This window comes from Xenopus laevis, chromosome 1S (genome assembly GCF_017654675.1).
Source record: "Xenopus laevis strain J_2021 chromosome 1S, Xenopus_laevis_v10.1, whole genome shotgun sequence".
NCBI classification, from domain to species: domain Eukaryota; kingdom Metazoa; phylum Chordata; class Amphibia; order Anura; family Pipidae; genus Xenopus; species Xenopus laevis.
Genome location: NC_054372.1, coordinates 135,320,934 through 135,338,979, shown reverse-complemented (window position 1 = coordinate 135,338,979; position 18,046 = coordinate 135,320,934). Strand labels below are relative to the sequence as shown.

General features: G+C 37.6%; 2 protein-coding genes across 4 annotated transcripts; one reads left to right on the top strand and one right to left on the bottom strand.

The window, feature by feature from the left end:
- The first annotated feature begins 18 nt into the window (after positions 1-18).
- On the top strand, positions 19-7,525 carry LOC108705056 (putative phospholipase B-like 2). Of its 3 annotated transcripts, none has more exons than XM_041580253.1 (6): positions 19-372; positions 2,300-2,394; positions 2,696-2,857; positions 4,519-4,590; positions 4,733-4,880; positions 5,996-7,525. In XM_041580253.1, the coding sequence occupies exons 3-6, from the start codon at positions 2,778-2,780 to the stop codon at positions 6,122-6,124; spliced, it is 429 nt and encodes a 142-aa protein (XP_041436187.1). In that variant the 5' UTR covers positions 19-372; positions 2,300-2,394; positions 2,696-2,777; the 3' UTR covers positions 6,125-7,525. The 3 variants fall into 3 exon arrangements, 2 of the variants coding, with proteins under 2 accessions (XP_041436187.1, XP_041436186.1); XM_041580252.1 differs by lacking the exon at positions 19-372 and adding an exon at positions 1,001-2,192; XR_005965055.1 differs by lacking the exon at positions 19-372 and adding an exon at positions 1,002-2,192 and having other exon boundaries at positions 2,696-2,814; positions 4,733-7,525.
- Positions 7,526-9,724: 2,199 nt separating this feature from the next.
- On the bottom strand, positions 9,725-17,795 carry sds.S (serine dehydratase S homeolog). Its single transcript, NM_001097702.1, is given in 8 exon segments — positions 9,725-11,180; positions 12,402-12,526; positions 12,740-12,967; positions 13,727-13,818; positions 14,301-14,440; positions 15,121-15,160; positions 16,165-16,323; positions 17,723-17,795. Coding segments are annotated over 7 exon segments (987 nt in total). The 5' UTR covers positions 16,318-16,323; positions 17,723-17,795; the 3' UTR covers positions 9,725-10,971.
- Between the last annotated feature and the right edge of the window lie 251 nt (positions 17,796-18,046).

The window sequence follows — 18,046 nt, the reverse complement described above, 5'->3', positions numbered from 1 at the left end:
CCACATGCATTGAGGGAACGGGAGCTCTTTATTGTACGCAACTAGTTTATACCGTGTCGTAGCTGTGGCACTGTACACGGCATATATACGACAGTTGTCAGTCAGCTGGGTCTTACGTTCTACGCCGTTTTGTTCCGAATTGATTATTTTTGTAGAAACGCGATTTATTTTCTAGCAAAAGAATACTCAGCAACAAAGGAGTTAACATTTGGGTTCCACCCCTAACTGGTCAGCTGACTGCGGCGGTCATGTGATCAGTGCTGGGTCTTTTGCCTTGTGCTTGTCCCTGCCAGTCTCCTGGAATGAATGATGGCTCCTTGGCAGCTGCTTCTACTCCTTCTGTTTTCGTTGGGAGCGGCGCAGCAGCAACAGGTTGAACAGATAAATTCTACCTTTCTCACCGCAACTTGTATATTCACATTGACCAGTGAGTTTCAGGAGCAGTATTATTGGCTGTACCATGGGGGGCAGGGCTTATGTTTCCATGGATAGGAGAGATGCTGAATTAGCAAGAGAAAGGGCTGTGGATTATGTTGCACAGGAGGGGAGATTATACAGTAGAGCCCTCATTTTACATCCCCTGATTGTAAGTTTTCCCTCATTTTACATTGTTGTTTTGTGGTCCCACCCAAATATTATGCTTAATATATTTTACATTTTCCTGGGTTTTACACCATTTTTTTCTGGTCCCCTGAAAAACTTAAAATTGGAGTTTAACTGTAGGACTTTAAAAAAAAAAAAAAAAAAGTTAGTTACAGGTATGGGACCTGTTATCTGGAATGCGTCTTTCCAGATCAACGGATCTTTCTGTAATATGGATCTTCGTACCTAAAGTCTACTAGAAAATCATGTAAACATTAAATGAACCCAATAGGCTGGTTCTGCTTCCAATAAGGATTAATTACGTTTTAGTTTGGATCAAGTACAAGGTACTGTTTTATTATTACAGAGAAAAAAAGGAAATCGGTCAGAGGTCTCCACTTGTAAACTTTTTTTGTTTATATAATATAAGTAGCCCGAAGTGTAGCTAGAGGTAGCTGTAAATCAAAGGGTTTGGTTGCTGCATTGTGGATTAGCGAGTCCATCACTATTGTAATCCTAGTTGAAAAAACTCATTTACGTTATACTGCTCAATAAGGGTCAGAGTTGATATCCCTGGGATGTTTAGATTTGATGTCACTTTTTTAAGATACAGTTAAATACTTGTAAAAGCCAGAAAATGTTTACACTAATTTCTTTTGCAGTTTTGAGGCAGCATTTTTGGCTTTGTAACTGGAGTTGTTAGCACCGCTACAGTTGCGATAACAACGTTTCTGGTGCATATTCACCTCTTCTGTTTTCTGGCACTGTTGTGGAAGTTTCAAAGTAAGAGTTTTCTTTAAAAAATTTGGGTCAATCTTCCATTTATGTGAACTTACCTAAGTAACAACATGTGGTCAGCATAGATATGCTCAACTTTTTGTATTCCCAAACTGGTATCTCTAAAGAGCATATTTATCAAACTGTGTGTTTAAAAAATTGGAGTTAGAATACACCACACAGCACCATTCCTTGCAACACTGTATACAATCATATGTATTTATCAGGCTTGCTAATGGATGTGAAAGTGAGTGTTAGACTAGGGCCACACGACACAATGAATCCACTGCTACTCTTCTTTTGTTCTGCTGCACTGCAGGTGTGGCAGATTTTGGAGCAAAATGCAAAATGTTGATTTTTGGATGAATCCTTTTATTGATGCTGTATGTATATTTTGACCCTGAAGTTAATTTTTATGCATTGAATGAACACAATGATGGGGTATTGTGGTCCATATAAATATCAGGCCACATTCTGTGAGAAACTGCGGAGTTATTTAGAAGCTAACCTTGCCTGGATGCAGGATGAGATGGAGAAGGGCAGGACCAGGAATACTGGCACCTTTCAGTTCAGTAGTTTTCAGATTGTTATTATGGTTGATGTTCTGCATCTTTTTTTTTTATTTTCAGTATTCCCCAGTATTACATTTTCAAGAGCAAGGACCCTGTTCTAAATGTGTCTTAGCCTTATAACAGAGGAGTGCAACTTCAACTAACATACTGTATATCTGGAGCTCTGATGCAACCGTCTGCCTTGAAGAACCAGAGATTAAATTAATTTATCACCCACCCTCTCATTTTCATGTCTAAATCCGGGTTCAGTGGCATTGAGAGGTACTCCATAAAAACTAGTCAAATTTCAGTAAAGTTGTTTCCTAAAGTCTACAGATAAAATGTTTTTTTTGTATGAGATACATAACCATAGCTGTATCTCTTCACAGGGGGACCAACTGTGCCTGGCTGGGTTCAGACGTTTTCTTCTTAACCTGGTACCATAGTCTCTGGAGATGATTTCTACCTGCTGAGCAGTGGCCTGGTAAGTTTTTGTTCGCCCACATTTTATAACTTTGAAGATAGGTATTATGTGCAATGATATTTCAGAAATAGCAAGAAAAAATAAATGCAATCTGAACTGAAGTTGACCAGAGGACAAATGGTATAGGATATGACATTTTAAGTTGACAATTTACTAAATATAAATGTAGTAAATAAAGTTAAATAACAGCCTCTTTTTAAGGGACAGAAAATGGAAATAACTCTTAAAATGTGCATTAAAAATCATAATTACAAAAGTGAAATTATGGGGTGTTTGCTTGTTTGTGTTTCCACTTCTGCAGGTGACCCTGGAAACTACTATTAGAAACCGTAATGATGCTCTCTGGAAGTATATCAAGCCACAGGACTCTGTACTAGAGTGGCATGCGTAATATTGTTGCTAACAGACTGGCAACAGGAGGTCAGGAATGGGCCTCCATTTTTAAAAAGTTTAATAGTGGAACGTGAGTAGAGTCACCACAACTCTAACAGTTACTTGAGTTGTCAGTAATTATCTACTCTATAGTTAGTAATGAACTGTAATCTTCATGTTGGATAACCTATATTTTAGGAAAATAACATCTAAAAGCCCTTTCAGTTTAATATAAAAGCTTTTCCATTTCTTGGAGATGCCTTATTCAAAATGTTGTCAATGTCATTCAGGCAGGACCAAAAATTCTGTCGGAACGAGACCACATCTGTTCGTTGATGCAGTCCTTCGCTCCTCCCACCCATATTGCTTGCATTATGATCCGATCATTGAGCCCTAGGGCCCACGATCGGACCAGTCCGATATCGCCCACCTAAAGGTGGGCATATCGGGGAGTTTGTCAAACGAGCGGTTCTCTAGGTGTATGGCCACCTTTAGTCATATAAGACTTTAGTCTTTAGCAATGCAGCTAAGGAACTCTTCACAATATATAATGTATAAGCACACTGGTCAGTGTGAATAAAAGTCTTACATCCCAAGGGAATACAAAGGACAATGAGTACAAACATTTAGTGGGAATACAGAATACATAGGATATATTAGTGGTCCTTTTAAGAGCATTTAACAATGAAACAAGATTACAAAAATAATACAATTCCTTGATGATGCTATGTTTTTAGGACAGGCCAGATATGAAACTTTCTGGCGTTGTGAGGGCATCCATAACATGGGATTTGTGATAACAGCCACCAGTTTTGGCACTGTGGGCAAATTAGTTCCTCGTGCATGTATATATCAGCAGGTTACCTCAGTTAATTCTTCTGAGGCTGTCTCAAGGATCTGCACATGTGTAAGCTTTTTTGTTGTAAATACTAAATTGAAGCCTGTGAATATTTTGGGAATTTAAATTGGTGAAAGCAAGACTTTCTGCTTCATGTTTCATAGGACCATGAATGCCGGCTCTGTCATCCAATGTGATCAAATTGAACAAAATGATAGGTGCTTTAGGTTTCCAAAAATACAAGCCTGTGTCACGTATGGCACCTTCTCCATCAGTTCTAATTTCAGTGACCTTTCTTCTAAATTTGAAAGTTACAGAAGTTGCCACAGTTGAACTAGGTTCAAGAGCTGGGCCACTCCTTTGGTAGATATATGCACTTAGCAAATGAATAAGTGTGCTGAATTTTCTGCTTGGAAAGATTTCAGTCTTACTAATGTTATCATGAAGTTATGTAATAAGTCAATTGACAAAGAAAAAATTACAACATTTATACTACAAAAACTTTTTTTTTTTTCCATGTTTTCAATACATTTGTAGTCATGTGAGCTACTGTATATTTATAGCAGAGTCACCAAGATCACAACAAATGTTTACTGATCCTTCGTATAGATTATCTGGGGTTTTCATCGTTTACCTGACTTATATCTTCTTTTTCAAAAAAGGAGCAAGTGCCCACAACAGTACTTTTAAACTCTGCTAGCTTTATTATTTCCTTGAAGCTATACATATGAATAAAAGCTGGCATTTTTATTGGGGAAAAATCTAGAGTGTCTATTTTAATATAGAAAAAATATGCAATTTGTTTTTGGGATTCAGAGGTGCTTGTATGACGATTTTGTTTTGTTTTAATGGAGTTTAGGAGGTATCCGGCAGTTGTAATGTGGCTTCTAACATTCTTTCTGTTTCCTTGTCAGTGGTATGGTGGCTGTAGCTGATAAATCGGATGTACTCTACAAAACTGGTTACTGGGCCAGCTACAATGTCCCGTAGGTTTTGAACTCCTTGCATTTGTAATCTGTATTTCGTAAGGACAAAATTATTAGTGTGGACTTTCTCAGTTATCTCTGACTGTGCAGTCTCTTTGAAATGTCAAAGCTAGATCTTACTCTTACTTTTTTTTTTTTTTAGTTATTTTCCAGAGGTGTTTAATGCCAGTGGTTTGCCTGCCCTGGTGGAGAAGTTTTGGGACTGGTTTTACTATGACAAAACGCCACGGGCCCTGATATTCCAGAGAGACCATTCTGAAAGATATGGAATCAATGGTGAAGCTAATGAGGTAGAGATATTTTTGTATTGGTTATTTAACTAAAGGCAAGCTAGACATGAGCAAAGTGTTCGCACATTCAATGAATTGTGAATACTCATCTCTGCAGAAAAAAAACGGGAAAACTGCATGCTTTTAATGTAGATATTCAATGCAGCTCTAATGGTAATGGATCTGTTTTGTCTTGGAGTAGAGCAGGTAGTTTTGCTGATGGCATCACAGATTCTCTTTAAATAAACCACTTTCAACTCTCCATATGTCCTACCTGACTACCATATTATTGTATAGATAGTAATTTGTTTGCTTAAGACATTCTACTTTCAAAACGTGTTCTATACTATGTTTGACAGTATATAAGATTCATGCAGCAAACGGCAAAGGGCACCCGAAGTCCAAAACAAAGGGCACTTAATTTATTGATGTAGCTTATGCTACTTTGTAATATAGGTTCTATTTAAATTTCTGTAATTATTTATAAATAATTCTTTGCCATTGGGTGAAAACAAGAAAGATATTAAAATAAAAAGGACTGCAACAGGAATGGCAGCCAACGGGAAATAAGCAGGTGTTTTTGTCAGAAACTTCTGCTTATTTGCCTTTTTTCTGATGCTTTGCTTAGGAGACAGGAGTGGTGCTGGCTCTCTAGCAAAATGGTTCCCAGCAATTTTCATGTTTTAACCCAGTAGCAGAGCATGACTACTTGGATTTCAAAATCACTACAAAAAAAAATAATAAGCATATTGAAAAGTAGTAGTTGTAATCCCCCACAAAATGGAGAGAATGCTATCTCTGCCCGTTTTGATCTTAATTTAGTCAATGGCAGTTACCCATTTGGAGCTATGTCCCAGCGGCAGCAGGGTGGCATGAATATGAAGGTTTGTGAAGTCCAAGATGAGGGCTAAATGCACAGCTTGTTAGTTTTACACATGGCCAGATATCTTCCAGTAAATAAGAAGTGTGGGAGGGTAGTATATATTACATGTAAGAAATCCTAGCACAGTGGCAAATGTGCTGAAACTAGACATTACACATAATATACTCTTAAGTAAAAAGCTAGATAAAATATATTTTTCCCTAAAACTTTTCTTTTCAGTTGCACTGGATTCAATATTTTCCTTAAATTACAGCTTACATCATATGAAATGGCCAAGAAGTATCAGATGGTGGCAGTGAATGAGCCCACATGGGATCAGGTTCCACCCTTTCAGTGGAGCACTTCTCCTTTCAGAAGCCTTATGCATATAGTAGTTACATAGTTAAATTGGGTTGAAAAAAGACAAAGTCCATCAAGTTCAACCCCTCCAAATGAAAACCCAGCATCCATACATACACCCCTCTCTACTTTTAATTAAATTCTATATACCCATACCTATGCTAACTATAGAGCTTAAGTATCACAATAGCCTTTGATATTATGTCTGTCCAAAAAATCATCCAAGCCATTCTTAAAGGACACCCCGATCTCTGGCAGTTCTCTCCAATAACAATCAGCTGGAACTGAAGCAAAGTCCCCATCCACAGGTCATTTTGCCTTCCTCAGCACTGTATACAAGCAGAAACTGCTGTCTTTTCACAGGATATTCATCCAAAACATGATCATAACATTTTGTTTAGGTGCCAGAGATGCAACGTTTCCGAGGTTTATGACTGAAAAACATTTTATTTGTAAAGGATCTGCTCTCCCCCGCAACATTTAGAAGTATGACTCTTTTTGCTGAGCTGTGGGCAGTGTATCTAATTATTTACAAGGCTACCGAATGTTAGCTTTGTGGAACAAGGCACATTAACTCATTGTTAGCCCTTGTGATGCTTTAGGGACAGGGTTTAATGTCTTTAAAAACATTAATTTTACCCTTTCTTCTAGCAAACTAATCTGATCTTATCTGATAGAGAGAGACAACCACGTTATAAATTTAAAATCATGTTATCTGTTCAAGCAATACAGTGCATGTAGGTAAAATGCTATACTATAGTGTAGTGTAGACAATTAGGCTTCTTCCTAATATTGAAATTTGCAGGCAATTGTGGTAATTCGGCAGACTAGTTCGTCCCATGGGTACTTCCTAGAGTGGCTTTGGAGTTCAGGGGTTGTCATGCCTACTTGTCCATGTGTCCAGTATTTCATATTTCTGGAATAAATGGATCTCCTCTTTGGTTTACTGCTTTTAGGGTGATTCTGTATTTTTCTGTCTTTCTGTGTTCATATAAGTCTGACTTTACTTGCTTTGAATGAAAGGCTTCAAGCTGCACACACTTCAGTTTTGCTGCACTTGGCATGTAAATGCATATTTCTGGCCTTTCAGCACTTAAGTACTATCTCGCTCAGAATCCTCAACCTTTTTGCTTGGACTGATTGGGGTTGTTCTTTAAACTGCTGAAGAAGCAGAGGCTGAAAAACCCTGAAGTAGGTACTAGATAGTGGAGCCTTGCAGGTTTACTTGTTAAGTGCTCTGATCTTTATCACATTTCGTACTATTGAAGCCTCTTGTGATGAATGCAGTGAGAATATTTGTACAAAATGAACAAACAGCACTTAACCAAAGAGATGTAAGCATTCACATCTGCAGCAAGCTCTCTTCATATGCAATTGTGGTCTTTGTAAAGATGATTACAGATCAATAAGTTCTTTTCAATGAAAAGTTCATTATTTTATTATGTACCAGTTTTTATGAAAATTTGCTCTATATATATATATATATATATATATATATATATATATATATATATATATATATATATATATATATATATATATATATATATATATATATATATATATAATGTGATTGTATTATTAAAATCTGATTGTAACAGTTTGATATGGCACAGTAACTACTGTCTTTCTTGCTCTCAAATGGTCATTTGTTCATTTGTCCCTTTAAAGACAGTACACTAACCTAATAGATATTAGAAAGGAGGGTGCAGAATTCTGTACCTTCTCTTAAATATTGTGTGAAGTGGTTCAATTTTACTTGCTGAAACGTTATAGGCATATTTTACCTGAATGCAGAAATCCATTTATAGCTCCAGGTATTTGCAACTCTTTACATTTTTTACAGCAAACTTTAGATACTTAGATACTTTAGATACACTCTCAGGAATATAGCCTGTGCCCTACTAGAAAAAGAGGATCAAAGTGATTTAATTGAAAGGCACACAAACTACTGTACTGCTTTGTAGAGCTTGTGGTGAGAATGAAGCATAAGGATGAATAGCTGAGGCAAAGTTACAGATGCATTGAAACATATGGTGCCCATTTTGTGGGATTTTCATGTGGTATTGCACTTTTTACATAGGGTTGAGCTCAGACTGAAACTAACCATTAGAGGTGTAATACTGTATACATACAACTAATCTCGGGTGTGTTGCTTGCACAGTTGCCAGGCTGTGAGGAAGGGCTGCAAATGGGTCGCTATTGCCTCTCCTTTGATCTAAATAGTAACCGTGTCGACCCTGCTGGTGCATTGACAGATCTGGCATTCTTCACTGTAAAGATGAGCATTTTCAAGCTAGAATTGCCTGACCCTTGATGGCACCAGTTTGAGGTACGGTGGGTATTTCAGCATAGGAAGATGTTTAACTCTGCCCACTCTGTGGCATCAGAAATAAAGTAATATAGAGAAGCAGAACTATGCCATTTATTGGTAATGCTCATGCTCCAATAAACAAACATTGCAGCATAACTGATTCTTTGGGGCAAATTTACTAAAGGGCAAAGTGACTAACGCGGGTGTAAATTTGTCATTTCGGTACTTCACCGATTTACTAACGTTGGTTGGCGTAACTTAGCTAGCGAAGGAGATAGACTCTGGTGGTACTTCGCTCCCTAACGCCTGGCGAATTTGCGTTCTGGTGAATGGGCGTAACTACGCTAATTCACTAACTTGTGGATTTTACTGAACGTTACCTCTTGCGACAGACTTGCCTTCGCCACCTCAGACCAGGTGAAGTGCAATAGAGTAGATTAAAAGACGCTGGCGTCTTTTAATTTTTCAGGGTGATAGGCTGAAAAAGAGCGTAATTTTTTTTGTGGTAACCAGCTTCCCCCCCTACATTTCCTAACATATGGCACATAAACTATACACTGGGCACATGTGTAGGGCAATATAACAACTGTATTTTATTTTATTAAGATTTCCCAGGCTTGTGTATTGTAATGTATTGGCTGCAACATATACGTCCATTCAACTTTAACTTCCTGCCGTATGCAAATTAGCCAACGCTAGCGCAACTTCGCTTTGCTTGTTGCAGTAATGCTAGTGCAACTTCGCCAGCGTTCGGGGACCTGGACGCAATTTTGGATTTTAGTGAATTAGCGTTGTCCTGGCGAATCTACGGCTGGCGAAGTGTTGCGATGTGATAGAAGCTGTCGCTGGTGAATTTTCAGAGGTTAGTAAATTTGCCCCATTGTTTTACGGATCCCTCTGTAACATCACAGGCAGGTTCAATTGGTTTTTTGGTCATAAAAATAACCAGACAATTTTTCATGCTTTTAATTATCCCACTGGTCACTTGCCTTCCCATGTTGGAGGGCGGCCCCTCTGCCATGGGTCCTCGGACTTTGTCCCTGTGGATATATATGCTAGAGCCCCAGCTGTGCCAAGAATTTTCAGTGAGAATTAGTGATGGGTTGAATCTGACCCGTTTTGCTTCACTGAAAATTTGGGAAACTGGGAAAAGTCTATGCATGACAATTTTTATTTTTATTTTTTTTTGACACACAACAAACTTTTTCACCCATTGGAGTCTATGGGTGTGTTTTTTGCAGTGAAACCTGGTAAAACATTTTGCTCATCACTAGTGAGAATTGAAGAGCAGCATCACATACCTTTGTTGAAAATAAACACTATTCTGCATTTTTACTTAAATAGATGTATTAAAACCACAGTTGTATTTAAAATCATCACAACAAACTTTTCTTTTTCTTTTTTTTTTTTTACAAAAATTGAACACAAAAAGACATATTATAAAAAAAAAATGGAGATATTATCCGAGTGGCAAGTCTTTTAAATCTGCAGCTGATTTTCTTGGTCTTTGTTTTTATATTCGATCCCTGCTCATGCCAGTGAAAAAAATGGCAAATTAACTAAAAAAAAAATTAAAAATTTTTATGAGCTCCATCTCTTTGACATAATGCACTTTCTAAATATAATCAATTAAAAATTCCCTACTGTACTTGAAAGAATCAAGTTATTCTCCATTATATCCCTTTCCACAATCTCTCCCTTTTCATGCAGGAGTCCGGTTTTGATGATGAAAAATTTTTTTGACTATGAAAAATATTCAGAAATGCTTTTGTTTTTATGAGATGAAGACTCGTATTTAACTTTTCATTTTTGAGATAGTTCACCTTTAACTGAATAATCATTGATAAACAGAAATACCACTGATATGTTTTGGCTGTATTAAGATAGTGGAAATATTTTTGTGCCCAATGCTAAGGAATTATGTGCGGCTAATATACATTCTGTGTGCATCGGGAATAGAAGATTCACATATGATGCAATGGCCTTTGTAACCAGAAGGGCCACTAGCTACCCATTGATTAGGGCATGAAAACAAATTAGTCCCTAGTAAATTATCCGATGTATTACAGTGCTTTATATATTGTTTCACTACATAAAGGTCTAAATTTCCTCACCACAGTTTTCCTGTGCATGGATTTCATCTGCTGATATAAATAAATGAGCATATTTACAGTTCTGAGCTATTTGTCTTCTACAAATAATGTGGACCACTGGTCCAGCCATGTAACCAACAGTATTCTGTTCATCTTACATTCAATGATGGCTTCAAGGCAGGCCCGGATTGGCAATCTGTGGGTTCTGGCAAATGCCAGAGGGGCTGCTATAAGATGCCATAGAAAGACTATTAAGCATTAGCGGTGGGCTGTTTGGGCCTCTGTATACTAGGAATGCCAGGGCCTATTTTGAATCCCAGGCCAGACCTGCTTCAAGGCACACAACAAATGGAAATGTTTTCATATGACAGAAACAATGTAAGAGTGGGCTGTCATTGATCTCCCCCTGCCTACTACAAGAGAAGACAAATAACCTAGGAATCCTTGTATATACGAAATACCACTATGAAGAATGTAGTAGATCTAAGCAGAGCTATCGGACAGCATCCCCAGTTGTTTCTTTAGCTGGAAGAGCTGCGCTAGGGTAATATTGTTTCCTCCACAAACAATGATGACCAGAGAGGAGAGATCTGGGCTCAATTTTCCTTCTTTTTTCAGTCTTTCTGCAACATTGCTGTAAACTGCAGCTAAAGCAGCACCACAGGCAGGCTCCACTAACATCTTCTCATCATCTAGTTATGGGGACAAAATGATATTGGAGTTACTTTATGACCATGAACAGTAATGTTTGTATACGATGGAACACGAGCAATTTGTTGTCTTGAATGTGTTATGCCAGGTCTCAGGTGACTTCAAATAATGGTGTAAATGATGGCATTTGTGTGAAATTAATATTAACAAATGAGCCTATGACTAAGGGGCAGATTTATCAAGGGTCGAATTGAATTCGAGGGAGTATTCGAAGTAAAAAAATTTGAAATTCAAAGTAATTTTTTGGATACTACGACTTCGAAATGTACTTCAAATTCGATTCAAAGTAAAAATAGTTTGAATATTCGACCATTCGATAATCGAAGTACTGTCTCTTTAAAAAAAACTTCGACTTCGATACTTCGCCAAATTAAACCTGCCGAATTGCTATGTTAGCCTATGGGGACGTTCTACAAACTTTATCCAAGTCTTTACACATCTAATTAAAATCCTTCGATAGATCTTTGAAATCCTTCGAATCGTTCGATTCAAAGGATTTCATTTTAATTTAATCGAATGATTGCCAAATTTGCTGAAAAACTTTGAATTCAATATTCGAAGTTTTTAAATTCAATGGTCGAATTTCGAAGTATTTTCAACTTCAAAATTCGACCCTTGATAAATCTGCCCCATAGTGTTTGTAACACAAAACATTTAGGGTTGTGGACACAATAAACTTTTTCACTTCGATTCAACATCCTGGTGGAAGATTGCCTTTATTGAGTGCCTGCTCCAAAAACATTTTGGTTAATATAAGCAAATACCCTCACAATTCTACAATTAACTATTTGTAATGGATGGTTTCTGCAATGGAGATTGCTGGAGTTAAATAATTTATAGATGTGTTTAAGCATTTAACACATCTTTACACTTTTTTTTCTTGTTTAAATGGTTTTATGCAATTGTATACATGCTTCAATAGTCAGTTCATTAAAATGCATATATTTTTTTTTTTTAAGCAGAAACCCTGATTTTTTTTCCAATTACATTTTGCGTATGTCAGTGGGAAGTGGCATAAGTGGTTTTAGATGTTTCTCCTCTGGTGGGCAAGTGTGACATTGCTTAATACTTAAATTCATGAACTGCCCCACAAGCCCGCCAAAACAAAATTTACATATATCGTTAAATGAAAAATGTCATGCTTTCTGAAAATGGTTTTCAAGGCTTTACTTAATAGACTGACATTTTGCTTTGACTCTTACCTGCAAACTTCTCAATAGCCATCACGGCCTCTTGGTCAGAAATGACCTCTGAAAACACTGAATGTTCTTGAGCAACTTTTAGGGTCTGAGCTCCTACAGTTTTGGCTCCCAGCGTTTTAGCTACACTGTGGAAAAAAAGTGTGGCACAAGCTTAATGGTACATCTTGAACTCATTGAACTGGATGTAAGGGACAGGGCTAACAAATTTCTAAGAATCAAAGAACATATCACTTACTAGCATATTTTAAAGGTTATAGAAGGTTCTTTATACATTTTTTAGGTATAAAGAAAAGCTTAAAAAAAGTTTTTTCTTTGAATGATAAAATCAACCTGGTTACCTGGTTATTTCTGGTAAGGTGACCAATTTTCCAGCTTGAAGGGCAGCATTGAGACTGTGAGCTCCCTTGGTTTCCATAGCAATGATAGGAACATCATCCCATCCTTCTTCTCTGAGCCCCTGGACCACTCCACAAAGCATGCCTCCACCTCCCACGGACAAGGCAATTGCGCCAGGTTTGGAAGGTAGACTGGCTTTAATTTCTTTTACCAGTGAGGTGTGACCCTCCCTGCAGATAGTGAGAGTTACGAAAAGGTAAGTGTAATTAAAGCACCCCATTATAATGCAGTTAACTGGTACCTATTGGGCACAGATAACTCCTTTAGTTATTCTAGAAACCCTAGAAAATCCAGGTAGCAGGGCAACTTGCACTCCTTATATGTACTTAATATTTTAAAAGCAATGTTCTGACACAGGGACCCTAAGGCGCTTTATCATCCGAGGAAAAGAAAAGTTAATTTAGACTAGAAAGTGTTTGCTGATTTTAAGATGGTAAACTTTCACTAAAGGTGGAAAGTTAGTTTGACAAAACACCCAATATATTTTTAAAACTGATTACACCTGGTAATAGGTTAAACAAATGTTATTTTGTGTAGCATATTGCATAATGGCACTGGCCAGTTACCCTTTAAAGGCACTAGATGTCACTGTGATGTAAAGGCAATCGATGTAAAGGATATAAGATAATAAAATGTGTCCAGATAATAAGATATTTCAGTACAGGTATGGGATTCTTTATACGGAAAACCATTATCAAGAAAGCTCCGAGATTACGGAAAGGCTGCCTCCCATAGACTCCATTATAATCAAATAATCCAATTTTTTTTAAAATGATTTCTTTTTTCTCTGTAATAATAAAACAGTACATTGTACTGTAAATCCAGACTAAGATATAATTTATATGTATTATATAATTTATATGTATTATATTATTTCTTATGCTCCAATCTCTTCAAATGTTCTCTTCTTAACATTTCTGCCTTCTTACCATATCAGTGGGTCATCAAATGGGGGGATGTACACCCATCCTGGGTTATTCCTCACCAGCTCTTTGCCATGCTCTATGGTCTCATCCAGCATCTATGGAGATATGACATATGGTGTCAAGAGAGATAAAGGAGCCTTGACCTCCTCCTATCTGCCTGCTATGTAAGATGGCCATAACCAAATGAGGTAACTATATATATATATATATATATATATATATATATATATATATATATAGTTAAATGCACTGGAGGCACAGAGATAATTAAATGTGAGGATTGAATAAAATCACTTATATTTATCTCCGTGAGTGCCTCCAGTGTGTTTAACTATTTTTGATATATGGGATTTGCTCCAAAATGGGTAGTGCCGATTTTGGATGTGATTTTTATATATATATATATATATATATATATATATATATATATATATATATATATATATATATATATATATATATATATATATATTCCAAAAAGCATTCATTTGGTAAGCAAGTTTCAGGCATTATTCTCAAATATAATATCATATGGGTCAGCGCAGATTCAAGTGAAACTTCTGTATTTAGTACAAACCTCTCCCACAACACAGACTGTGGCTCCTTCATCTTTCATTCTCTGAATTGTAAATGCGGGTGTAGTGTTGGGCACAAGAATAGTAGCGGGTATGGAGAGCATCCGGGCACTGTAAGCAGCTGCCAGACCAGCATTTCCTCCTGGAAAGATAAATGTGGCATCAGCTGTTTTGAACATATAATACATATAAGGCAGAAGGACAAATTGAATGGTAGGGGGTTGTTCTCAGATGCTATGTTTGTACTGGCATGCTAGGTACTACTTAATATTATACTGCATTGTAGCAACACAGGAAAATATCCATGCTTTATCTATCTATCTATCTATCTATCTATCTATCTATCTATCTATCTATCTGCCCAAGGGGAACTCAATGTGCTGGAAAGATGGCTCATCTTAAAGGCCTATAAAGGTGATCTTCAGGAATAGTTAATTACTATTAGCCTGTTGTTTAGGAACATGATCCAATAAGTGCACATGGCACAGAAGAACTGAAGATAACTGAATGAAAAGGTGGAGAATAACATTTCTAGTGACAGATTTAGCCTATTAAGGTGAATGGTACCCTGACTGCTTTTAGACAAACAGAGTTCTGCAGCAGCTGAAGAGCAGTAGTTGTGGCCATTCCTGGTTTCTATATATGATTTTTCAGTGTAACTTTAAGTAGTGGCAAACAAAATGTGCCATCTACCATAGCCCTAAAGGCAGAGCTCTATTGGAAAGCCCTGTCACTCACCTTTTTTCACTTTGGTCTTGTTTAATCTGGAAACCTAAGACTACTTAATAGTGAGAAGAAATTAGACATTTATTCTGAACTCACCTGATGAGCAGACAAAATGTTTACAGCCCCGTTCTGCCCACTGCAGGAGAAACATAAACATGATTAGAATGTGTCTACTTTTGCCCATTGTATTCAGATGAGAGCTATAAATTGTTGAGAGACAAAATTCATCATGACCTCTGATAATGATTTTCTTAATGATAAGAATAATATACTTCTGTGTACTTCTCTGGTTAACTAGAGAACCGAATTAGGAGTTAAATTGAATCCAGCCATTATCTGATCAGTGTTTATTCAGATATCATTTGGAAATAATGGAAAATCGCATCAGGTAAAGACTGCATAGGATACAGAGTTCTTCTGACCGGTGTCATGGTCCCTAAAGGCAATATACTTTATGATCCCCTTGTTTGGCAAGGTCACCAAACAAGCACATCTTTCCCCTGAAATGCCCACTTGATATGGGCGAGATCTGGCTAATCTGAACGTTGGCCCTGAGGACAAACTATCGCTTTACAACAGCTGGAATATAAAATGCCAGAGTGAGGATTGCATCAACTAGCCCGTTGGTCCATGATCCAATTGGAAAATCAAACCTGTCCAAGCGACACACACAAGATGTTTCTTATAGAACTTGCATAAAGCTCTTATCAGTAGTTTCTTTGCTGACTTACACTGGTGGAGGAACTGGCTGGCATTAGGGAACATGAGACCATGTCCTATGAAGCCCTTCTCTAATTTAAGAAACTGTCTAATTTGATATGATTATTGTCTATCATTATCCTGTCCTATGATTATTACAATTCAGGAAGCTAAAGCTATCTCTCACTCTAGTGTGTGTAGCCTGTTTGACCATATGTGGACCCAAAAATGATTATCTGCCCAACTGATATCTAATTGGCACTAAGATATTGATTGAGCTGTGGAGTAAATATGGTCAGCCAAGGATGTGGTCTGTAGCCAATGACTCATGCACAGGCCCCCTAGGTGATTCATTTGCTCATGATCTGATTGTTGACATAAGTAAAGTCCTAGTATTTTTAGTATTAAATGTCATGATTTGTATACTATGGCCACTCTCACCGTCTTGCACAGATGACCAATGCCCCGAATTTTGAAGGACCCTGTTGGCTGTGCGTTATCAAGCTTCAAGTAAACTGTCATTCCAGCCATTTTGGACAAAGGTACACTATCTCTGAGAGGTGTGTTGAGATGCAGACATTTGTTCTCTGGCATCTTGACCTATGGAACACAAAGGGGAATGTAAGAATAAAAAAAAACAACTAAAAATGAAATTGCTTTTTATGGCAATGACACCTGGGACAATTAATTGCTGTGATTTTTAAAAACTCTGATCATGGTGATTAATAATCACAGTTCCCTTTTGATAAACAGGCATACAAATCACCGGGTGTAAGATACACAATACTACTCTGGAGCAACTGGAGCTCTAAGCCGCCACTGGACCTTTTTTTAATGATTAGCCATGACTATAACAAGAGGTATATAGTGGCTGGTAATTATCACCAGTGCAAAATGCCATAACTTACCTCTGTGGTGATAAGTTGCCAAGATAGTGGCGACTTATCGGCCCGTGTGTAATTGTCCTTACAGAGCTAAGGACTTTAGGGTTCAGTTCAAGGGCAGAGCTCTCATAGATAATTTGGGATATTGTAAACAAAGTCATGATTACAACACAAGGAACTCCCAGCATATTACCCAAAAATCAGCAGCAACCGTAAGGCTGATAGCACATATTCTCCCCTGGTATCATGAGCTGGAGAAGTGGCTAAATTCACCCATGCTGTCTGTCCTTGGCATAACAGGTGGCAGTAGTGCATCTGTGTGATTCCTTGCCAGCTAAAAACACTGGTGGAAAATACACACAGTCCGCCATTAGTCTTAGAAAACTCAGACCATGTATCTATTTAATAGAGTACTATGTATATTTGTTTACCCAAACTGCATTCGTTGTTCAGCTGAGGTGCAAGAGCACGCGGCTTAGGTTGGTCGGTGACCTCATATACAATGTAAATGGAATTATATTTTTTTAATTTAACAGAGTTTAAAAAAAAAAAAAAAAAATCAATTATTGTGCCTGAAATGCTTTTTCCCACATTGTCACCATTCCCTTCTCTACCAATATAATCCCCTTCAGGCAGCTATTGCTTGTCAGATATTCAGGGCTACAGATCCCAAAACATGGCCCAAGGGAATTCTGGTACATGGAAAAGGGAAAGCCAGAGAAGGTTACATGGGGTGAGATGGAAGGCTTTACAGTTCACAGTGATTTTGTTTCTTACCTAAACAGATTATCCCTAGTATGGTTCGTGAGATTCTTATCTTTAAAAAGTACATTACATTGTAAAATGACATTAGCCGAGAATGGTGGGAGCTGTCCAAGGAATGCCAAAAATACTCTGCTTACACCCAAATGATGATCTTTATGCAGTCAGTAACTTGCTGTGTGCACATTAGGGCATAATAACCACTGGCTAATGTGATTTTTACTGTAGCCGTGGAAAAATTACCAAACCAGTAATATTTTTCCCCCATTTATTACATTAACCCCCTTAGAAAGCAAGCATATAATGTTAGAGTTCTAAATACAAGAAGCCAGTTCTGTACAGAGGGTACTCACCTTTTTTTAATCTGGGTTCAGAGTCTGATGTATGACCGGGATAGGATAATTTCAATTTGCCTCTTCTGTTCCTGCTAGTTAAAGGGATGCTTCTCTGCTGTCAAATCCTCAAGTCTTATAGGATCAGGAGCAGGTTCATTAGCCAATCAGACAGGAGGATGTCATACACACCCCTGCACACCCCCCACACACCCCCCAGCCAAACCTACATCTGACAACGATGGAGCTGGAGACAATACCAAAAGGGTCCATCCAGTCTCGGGAAGCGGTGGGAGGGTATAGGCAGCTAAAGGAAATAGGGGCTATATATAGGACAAAGAACCC